Source organism: Thalia democratica, chromosome 1 (genome assembly GCF_965202585.1).
Source record: "Thalia democratica chromosome 1, ktThaDemo2.hap1.1, whole genome shotgun sequence".
NCBI classification, from domain to species: Eukaryota; Metazoa; Chordata; class Thaliacea; order Salpida; family Salpidae; genus Thalia; species Thalia democratica.
Genome location: NC_139165.1, coordinates 78,170,460 through 78,180,381, shown reverse-complemented (window position 1 = coordinate 78,180,381; position 9,922 = coordinate 78,170,460). Strand labels below are relative to the sequence as shown.

The 9,922-nt window shown below is 26.9% G+C and overlaps 2 protein-coding genes across 2 annotated transcripts; one reads left to right on the top strand and one right to left on the bottom strand.

The window, feature by feature from the left end:
• Positions 1-150: 150 nt before the first annotated feature.
• Positions 151-1,513, bottom strand: LOC145849198 (deubiquitinase OTUD6B-like). Its single transcript, XM_082954309.1, has one exon. The coding sequence runs from the start codon at positions 1,486-1,488 to the stop codon at positions 661-663; it is 828 nt and encodes a 275-aa protein (XP_082810435.1). The 5' UTR covers positions 1,489-1,513; the 3' UTR covers positions 151-660.
• Positions 1,514-8,809: 7,296 nt separating this feature from the next.
• LOC145839668 (uncharacterized) lies at positions 8,810-9,625 on the top strand. Its single transcript, XM_082947236.1, has one exon. It carries the CDS (start codon positions 8,810-8,812, stop codon positions 9,623-9,625), a length of 816 nt encoding a protein of 271 aa, XP_082803362.1.
• The last annotated feature ends 297 nt before the right edge of the window (positions 9,626-9,922 follow it).

Sequence of the window (9,922 nt, the reverse complement as noted above, 5' to 3'; positions counted from 1 at the left end):
AGAGTTGTTAAAAGTTTTAAAACTGAAAAAGTTAGTCATTAGTTTTTTTTTGTGACAAATTTCACACACAAACCTTGAACAATTAAAAAACATTTAAATAAGAAAGTTTTCACATAAAAAAATTTAAAATTGTACATATTTTAAGCCACTAATTCTTAAAACTTATAAATTTTTACTTAAATGTTAAAAAAAAATTTTTTGAATCAACATTTTATGTATTATGAAACTTAATTTTTCACAACACCAAATAGTGTTCTCAACATTAAATAGCAACTAGTTAAATCATTATTTTAAAATTAGAACATAACTTATTGTTATTGATTTAGTTAAACTAAAGTAATCTGAAATTACTGTTTTATGTTAAACGTATAAGTAGAAACTTTAGTGTGCACATAATTATTTATCTAAGATCAACTGTGCACAAGATTTTACATTCCAACAAGAAATAGTTTTAAAGTTTTATAGAAAATTATTATATAAATAATATATATTAGTTATTTTATTCTAAGTTATATGAAAAGATATAAATTACTGAAACTAACTAAAAATTTACTAATAAATAAAGCTTTTAAAACAATTTAACTAAGACCATGAAAACCATGCATAAAATAGACTTAATAAAGACTTCTAAAGTTTTATTTAAAAATCTAAATTAAAACTTCAAGACTCATTTTTTTCAACAGAATTATAGTGTTCCCCTAAGCTTAGTTCGTGCCTGTGGTAGGTAAGAATGACTGAAGATTCTTCTTTTTTGTACTCCTCTCCTATTTCGACATTATTGCCATCACCTTGGATGACAATAATGTGAACTTGGAAAATTTTTGATAGTGCCTGCAGCTCTAACTGCCCTCCCCATGTGCCGTCAGCTTCTGTCTGCTTACAGTAATCTTCATACATTATGTCGTCATAGCAATCACCAGTGCTGTTGTCCACCAAAAAGAACTTGTAGTCCTCCTTGTTTTGCCTCAGGTGGTTTGCCACTTTGACTCTTGTATGACCAACATCACCTCCTTCCTGGTCGACAAAGGCGTGGTAGAGGCAGTTTCCATCCGGCTTCATCTCTTTGATCTTGAGCCCCATCTTGCTGAGCTGCTGGAATATTGACACTTTTTCTTTTGTCTTCAGGCTGAACTCCTGGTTCTTTTCCGCCTCGGCAATTTCCCTCTCACGTTCCCTGGCCTTTTCCTCTTTGTTCTTGCGCCTCCTCTGAGCCTTACTCATTTTCACAGGCTTTTCCAAGCTTTCAGACTTTTGATCTTCCATTTTTAAATCCTGCATTTCAGCAACTGCAGCTTCACCTTCAGCAGCTTGCAGGGTTTTAAGCTCAGCTTCATGTTGCTGTTTTAAGTTACTTTCAAGTTGTTGTATTTCTTTTTTGGCTTCCTTTTCTCTCTTCTTGTCTCCCTTTGGCACTTTTTTCTTTATAGATTGCGTCTTGATCTTCAGATCCTTTTTCTCTTTCCTGTGCTTTTCTAAGAGCTCATCCATTTTAAAATATCTGAAATTAATTAGACATTATTTAACTGTTTAACAATATTTAAAAGAATGAAGCTTTTGCTATAGAAGTATGATTTTCTCAATACATAATAATAATTTACAGAAAACAACATGAAATTTAAGATAATTTTACAAAAACGATTATTTTATAATTTATTACAAAAGCAGGTTTCACTAAAAGGGATAATTAATTGCACAAAACTTTCAATATTCTTTTTTTATTCTACTTGAATAAGAATTCTTTTGTAACTGATAATTTCTTTAGGTGAAACCTGGCTTTGTTTCAAGTATTCAAGTAATAATTTTTGTATAAATAGAAACATTTACACATGGTTTACTAATTTACAACTCTAACATTGAAAACTAAACTTATTTATTATAAAACCTAATTCTTACTAAGTAAAAGAGTTTTAAAATAAAAAGATGATTTTTGAACTTTCTATTATGAGTAGGTGTCAAATACACACAAAGGTACACATTTGCAGAAAGGGTCACTGTTGCATAAAAGGAAAATTGTTCATGAAGTCAGTTTTGCAAATAGTTAATTTTGCAGCAGTTAAATTTTTTCTTTCGTTTATTTTACTTTTACAATCACTTTTACTTCTAACTCTTACCCTAGTCTGTAACTTTTTTTTTTATTGTTGTTATAATTTCTGTTTGATTTTATTTTAATAGTTTTTATATTTTTTTTCTATTAGTGTTATCCCTTACCCTCTGTTGGTAACTTTTCATTGTCTTCTTTTTTATTTTTTATTCATTAACATTGTTTTTTTTTATTTATTAAGTACTTTTTATTTTTTGTTATTACTATCACTTTTACCGCTAACCCTTACCATCAGTCAGAAGGTTTCCTTTTTTTTTTCATATATATTTTTTTTTACTATTGTCAAAAAAACCCTTTGAGCAAGAGTGACTCTCTGTGCATAAGTGTATTTGTGCATATTTTACTCTTCATGCAAAAATGTCTAGTGCATATGTGACCTGTTACCGCCTATTAGTTTTTAGGTTTTGAAATAAAAGAGTTTTAACAACAGGGTGGCCACTAATTTTTGGAAAATTTTCTCCAAGTTTTTGAAGTTACACACTTTTGGGTCTATTTTTAGTTTAAAGGTAAAAAAACTGTGTTAAATAGTATAACAACATTGAAAAGCTATTTTAAATCTATTTTTTATTTGAAAAACTTTTGATGATAACAAAATAGTTTAGTCTATTTAATAGATATTCTGTGTTTAATCAAAATTTCACGAATTACCATTTAAAAATGTTCAAAATTACTAGTTTTTTCCAAGTTTTTTTTAATTTCTCAAATTCCAGGTTATCTAGGTTTTTTAGCCCAAATTGTCAATCTTCAGGTTTTTCAAGGATTCCAGACTTAGTGGCCACCAATACCAAGCTCAAGTTTTTCCATATTTTAATTATTTGTCTCTTTAAAAAATAATTTTCAATTAAATTTATTGCATTAAACATTTATTTCAATAGACTTTTACAAGTTTTGAAAATAGGTAAACTGTAAACAAAGTATTGAAATAAATTGCATGCATTCAAAATCCTGAAATTTATTCTTTATTTATTTTAGAATTGGTAGTTCAAATTAATATCAACTTTACAAAACTTATACAGAAGTTAAAGTATTTTTGGGTGTTTGACTATTTAAATTCCAACAATTCAAATTCTTCAAAAAAATTGAAAGGTTCACTACTAAAAAAGTAATGTATATTTGTCAATGTAAAAAATACATATGTAGTTCCTATCTACAAGCCATTTTTTTTTTCTTTTTGCAAAACATTAAATATTTTTTGAGATATTGCTTAAATAAAATAAAAAATATAGTTAATTTAGTAATTTTAAAACATCTTGAAAAATATTAAACATTTTGCAAAAAAAGTGGCTTGTAGATAACAATAAGATCTACATAAGTATTTTTTTTTTCAAATTTATATTACTTATCGAGATATTGTCTTTTAAATTTTTTTTCAAAGAGTTTGAATTGTCGGAATTTGAGTTGTCCAAATTTGAATTGTCATGTTTCCACAAGTTTAAAGTATTTTCAGTTGTTTCAATAAAACATGGATATCAAAATATTTAAAACAGCATTTGATTTTTTATACAAAAAAGCTAGCCATAGTGACCAAAAACTTGTTTAAGTCCCCATAAATTTATGAGATTATTAGATTTCAAAAACTGTAAGAGTCAAAAACTGATAAAATTATGTTAATAAAGTTTAAATACTTTAAAAAATTATAACAATAAAAAAGGGATTAAACATCTAGTATAAAATACATAATGGTTTTATAAAGCTGGTTTTTAACTATTAAGCTAACTTTTTAATGTCTAAGGAGCAATATAACTTCAAAAAACTTGATATTTTTATACAAGCAGAAATTTTTCTAATTTTCTGAGTTATTCTGAGCTTTTCAAAAGTCTTAGATAACTTGAGTGTCTAGCAACCCTATCAAAAAGTATGCATTTAATAAACAAACTTAACATTCACTTTTTATACTTAAGATAACTATTTATTAAACTAATCTTGTAAGAAGCAGCAAGAAGTAGTTTAAAAAGATAGACATTTTCCTACCTTAAAAAACAACATTACAATGTTATTCAAAGCAATTGACTGTTTCAAATTATGACAAAAAAAATAATTTAGATTTTACAAACTTAATTGTTCAGATTTTGTTTTAACTTTTAACAAGATTGCTTTTATAACTTAAACATTGTGCCCTAAAGTATTCAAGTACACATGATTGTTTCATTACACATTGCAAAACTTTTTAAGTATAAACAGCTTGAAAAAAATATATATATACTACCTTTAACAAAATGTAACTTATCAAACTTGAAACTGAAACTTAAAAAACAGTTTTGTATCAGTTTTTGTGCCAAAAAGTCTTAGACTGTTTTAATATAAGTTTTTTTATTTATTATGTTACTCTTATTCAAACATCAAAATTAAGGACTACTGAAATATGCTTTAAACAAAGAAATTAACCAGATAACTACTTCTTATTACTTACTATTAAAATAAGTTATTTTTGTCTAACAAAATTTGAATATACTAATATAACAAAAACTTCTTATTTTAAAGTTAGAAATAACTAACAAATATTTGAGATTAAAATATATCATAGAGCTTTAATTGATTTAAAAAAGAAACTTTCTAAAGAAGACCAAATTAATATTATACAAAGTTTTACTTTTATGAGCTCTAAAATAAATTTAAAACAATCTTTTTTTTACTGAAGTTTTTAAACTTGTTGAGAAAATTAAGACTAATTTTATGAGTCTTTTTACTTTGGTTTAACTAAATACAAACAAAACATTTCATTTTTAAGTATCATTGAAGTATGATCATAATTAAACAAAATATTCTTAATGGTCTTATCAAAATAAAAGAAAGTTAATAAGGACATAAGGGAGTCCATCTTGGTTTTTACAAGATGGTCTTATTTTATAGTTTTATCTGAGCTTTCAGACATTTTTAACCGCTTGAAAAAAGTTGAAGTAATTTTTGAGGTATCAGCAAAAAAAGTTGGTGACCTCAATAGGTTCCTAGTAGAAGGTGCAAACTAAAATCACAAAAAAAGACCATTTCACTAAAAATCTATCTCCTCCTTCGTTTTTTAAGCAATATTCTTAAATTTTACAGAAAGTATATACTTAAATTTTAAAAAGATTAAATGCAGGATTTTTTAATTTTAAAAATTAAAATTTCATTAAAAAATACCACCTATTTTTCTGTTTTTTTTGATCAATATTTTTTAATTGTAAAAAGCTTTATAAAATGCAACATTCAAAGTCTTTTAAACTATAAAAGGAACTTTTAATGAAAGTTTGAGGTCTCTTTCTTAAAAAATGAAGGAGAAGATAGACTTTTAGTGATTTTTTAAATTTCCATGAAAAAAGACCCCAAAAATTTTGCAGTCCAAACGTTTGTATTTGAAATTTTTATAGGAAAAACAATATATCTCACAAGTTAAATAAGATATTTTATTTATAAAAAATAACTTGTAGTTTGTACTTCAAGCTTTCATATAATATCCAATAAGATATTTTTAGTAAATGTCAGACTCCCTATGCCCATAATAAATCATAAAACTTATTCAACTGGTGCTTTGCACTAAAAATTTTCACTGAATAAAACAGGATAAAATATCAGGATATATAAAATCAACAGTTAATTGTTATCAATTGATTCAGAAATTTATTTATGAATAAAATTTACAGAGTTGTGTAATAAATCATTTCTAATTTAGAACTAACACTAAAGCTTCATTCAAGTCTATTTTTGTCAAGGAAATATCTTCTATTTTTTAAAGAATACTTGGGCTAATCTATTCCCAACTGGTTAAATCAATAAATATTTAGAGTCGTTTATATAAACAGCAACAGCAATAAGTGTTAGTTAAAGTTTTCTTAAAATAAAATAAAGAAATAAAAGAAAGGACACCATGTGGACCCATAACAAACCATGGAATTCATGTTCAATGTTGGTAGTAGAGGATTTAAAAAGAGTGCTAGTAGAAGCAAAAAGTGCTTCATGCACAATATCTTTCTCCACACCAATGCATTGAAAGGGTGTTTTTTAGAAATTTTGTGCAGGTTTCATGATTTACTTCCAGGTATTTGAAAGTACAAGTTTCAATGCCAAACATTAAAAAAATATATATAAGTAAGAAATTGTATTTTATCTTTATATATACTAAAAAGATACTGCAATGAAATTTTATAGGTATATCTAAATATTTTGTTTTTAATGTAGAGTTTTTTGTGTATACTAGTTGTTTTTTATTTAATGTTATTTTTTTTAGAATGCAAGTAAAAACTGTTAAAAATTCAAGGTAATTAACATTCTTTGTTCAAACCCAGTTCTTCTAGTTTATCATTGCTTAATTCCAGGGTTGCCACACACTCAGGGAACTCAGGGAATCTCAGGGAATTTTCAAACTGTAGAAAATCTCAGGGAAACTGAGGGAATCTCAGGGAAACTCAGGGAATTTTGGCATTTTTCTTTTAACTCAGGGAAACTCAGGGAAGTTTTTGAAAATCTCAGGGAATTTTTTTTCTAGATCTAGAATGAGGTTTAGTTAAACTTTTACAAAGTTGGTCCAATAACTTGTCAGCATGAAGATACTAAAAGCAAAAGAGGGTGATGACAGCATTAATCAATACATTGATTTGTTAAGTTCTTCTAACACTCAAATACTTTTTGAAAATTTTCTTGAAAAAAGTCACAGTTTAGACACCTTTTATTTTGACACACTCGATATCCCAAGCAAGTATAAAGATTTAACAAGAGTCCTTGAGGCTGTTTTTGTGCTTCACAATGGCCAGGCAAGTGTTGAACGGGGCTTTAGCTCAAATAAGGAAGTAATATCAACTAATATGGGAGAGATGACAATAAGGTCTCGAAGAATGATCAAAGATCATCTATATGCAAACAGTCTAGAACCAAGCACAGTTGAACTAAGTTCTGAATTGTTAAAATTTGTAAAATCTTCTAGGGCCCAATATATGGCATATCTTGAGCAACAGCGCTTTGCTAAAAATGTTCCAAATAAAGGTGATGCTTTGAGCAAGTTAGGAGAACAAAAAAGTAAACTTACAAAGCAACTCAAATGTTTGAATGAAGACTATGACAAATATACTGCAGATGCCAACAAACAGTCTGATTTAGAAGCAATGAAAGAATTATTAGCAAGAGGAATAGCTGCTAAGGACAACGCAAATAAACTTGAAAATAAAATTAAAACTATTGATTTAGAAATTGCATACTTAAAAAAACAGTATTAAGATTTTTTTATTAGGTAATGTGAAACTGTTTTAAAATCAAAATTATGTTTTCAGTTATTTAAAATAGATTGTATATGAACATCTAAAAGACATAAAAAAAATTTTAATTTTAGATTATTTTGTATCAGTTGTTAGGTATTAAGTTGTACTTTGATATGAGATATTTCTTAAGCTATTTCTTTAAACTTTCTTTTTGCAGGTTTTTTTACAATACTTTTAAGTTTTATTTACTGCATTCAGAACAGTTGCTAGGAAAGACATACAAGTCATAATGAAGTTATTATGTATGCATTTAAGTGTGTTCTTCATGTGAAATTAATATTATAGTATAATTAAATTTTGTCAATTAAAATGTCAAACAAATTAAACTTTATTCTTTTATGTAGAAAGTTGACTAACAAGTTTACACAAAGTTGTGCAAAAATTTAGTTTTTAATTTTTAATTGGTTTAAACCTTTTAAGATTGAGTTTTTGAAAACAGTTTTTTTCATAAATTTAATGCAGAAGCATACACATACAACCTTCCTTTTATTATTAAAGAAGAAAAATGAGAATGAGGTGATAATAATTTGTGTTAGAAGAGAAATTTTTTTTTTAAGATTTGAAAAATACTCAGGGAAACTCAGGGAAATTTAAGGTTACTCAGGGAAATTTTTGGTCACTCAGGGAAGATTTTTTGGCTCAAAGAGTGGCAACCCTGTTAATTCTAAAGTTTTAGATTATTTCAGGTTTTTCCAGGATTCCAGGTTAAACAGTCATCTTGTATTGATCATAGTAAAGAGAACTCACTTTTTTTTCTAATGCCCATAAATTCATTAATCAATTCTTTGCTTATATATATATATATACATAATTTGTTTACAGTTAATAGTAGTTACAGTTTTTTTTTTATTTTACAAACTTAATTTAACCAAACTAGTTTACTAAATTAAAATCTTGAAGAAAAATAAGTTATCAAGGGGAATAAATTAAAATTTATTTTCATGCTTTTTTTTTATTCATACTATTAACTGTATGTCTACTAGACAAATATTTGAATATGAGACCAATAAATTTACTAGTTCTAATTTATTCTATTTGAATAAGGTTTTAATATAAATAAAATAATAAATTAAAATGGTGGAAAAAGTGAACTGTTCTACTTTGAAAAAAATGATTGAGAGGTTAGAGAAGACTTCAAAGGCTTCAAATGATAAACTTGATATGCTCCATAGTGAAATCAAGGGATTGCATGAAAAGCTGGCAAGTCAAGCAGAAGTCAACAATGAATTGAAACGTTCTCTGAGCTACATGGGTCAGGAACTTGAAGATATAAAAAATGAAAACAAGTTAATGAAGAAAGAGTTGAAAGTTGTCAACCTCAAGGGGAATAAATTAAAATTTATTTTCATGCTTTTTTTTTATTCATACTATTAACTGTATGTCTACTAGACAAATATTTGAATATGAGACCAATAAATTTACTAGTTCTAATTTATTCTATTTGAATAAGGTTTTAATATAAATAAAATAATAAATTAAAATGGTGGAAAAAGTGAACTGTTCTACTTTGAAAAAAATGATTGAGAGGTTGGAGAAGACTTCAAAGGCTTCAAATGATAAACTTGATATGCTCCATAGTGAAATCAAGGGATTGCATGAAAAGCTGGCAAGTCAAGCAGAAGTCAACAATGAATTGAAACGTTCTCTGAGCTACATGGGTCAGGAACTTGAAGATATAAAAAATGAAAACAAGTTAATGAAGAAAGAGTTGAAAGTTGTCAACCTCAGTAATGAGAAGTTGACAAAAAAAGTAATGGAAATTGAGGTGGAGGAAAAAGCTCAACATTTTGAGCTAAATAAGATACAAAACTGGTTACAAGGAAGCAACATTGAACTTCATGGGATACCTGTTGTAGATACCAATGAAAATGTTGAAAGTATTGCATTGAGTGTGCTCAAAAAAATTGATCCAAAGGTAGAAAGAGGCCAAATTGGCACTATTAGAAGAATGAAGCCAGTCAAAGCACAAACTAACCAGGAGAAGAAGGATGGTAAGAGGATTTTTAATCCTATCTTGATAGCATTTAAATCTAGAGATATGAAGGATAAGATCATGAAGGAAAAAAGAAAGTTGGCTAATGCCTCTTTTAGTAACTTGAATGCCAGCATGGTTTTTGTCAATGAGAATTTGACAAAATCTAGTAGGATTCTCCTTGGTCATGCTAGGAGGTTCCGAAAAGAAAACAATTGGAAGCATGCTTGGGTGAAAAATGGAATTGTCAGAATTAGGAAATCTGATGAATCACCAGCTATTATATTAGAAAGTATAGAAGACCTTAGCAAAGTATCAAAATAAATAGCTGTTTATTATCTTTACATATAAGTGAAAGTATATATATATTTTTTTTAGATGAGTTGCTTAAAATTTGTTGATAAAAATGTATATATTTATTTAGTTTGTAAAAAAAGTGTAAAAAATAATTGTATATATTGTGAAATATGTGGCCAATGGTCACATTTTAAGTGTAGTAAAATTTCTAGTTCTCAATTTCTTTCTTTAAGTTTATCTAATGACCCTTTTTTTTTGGTTTAGTTGTTTAATGCAGGAAATACCTTTTAGTTTAATTAGTAATAAAGAATTTAAAAACCTTTA

Bases quoted from the DNA above. Each gene is read 5' to 3' on its own strand.
- LOC145849198 (XM_082954309.1), bottom strand. From the start codon at position 1,488: ATGGATGAGCTCTTAGAAAAGCACAGGAAAGAGAAAAAGGATCTGAAG.
- LOC145839668 (XM_082947236.1), top strand. From the start codon at position 8,810: ATGGTGGAAAAAGTGAACTGTTCTACTTTGAAAAAAATGATTGAGAGG.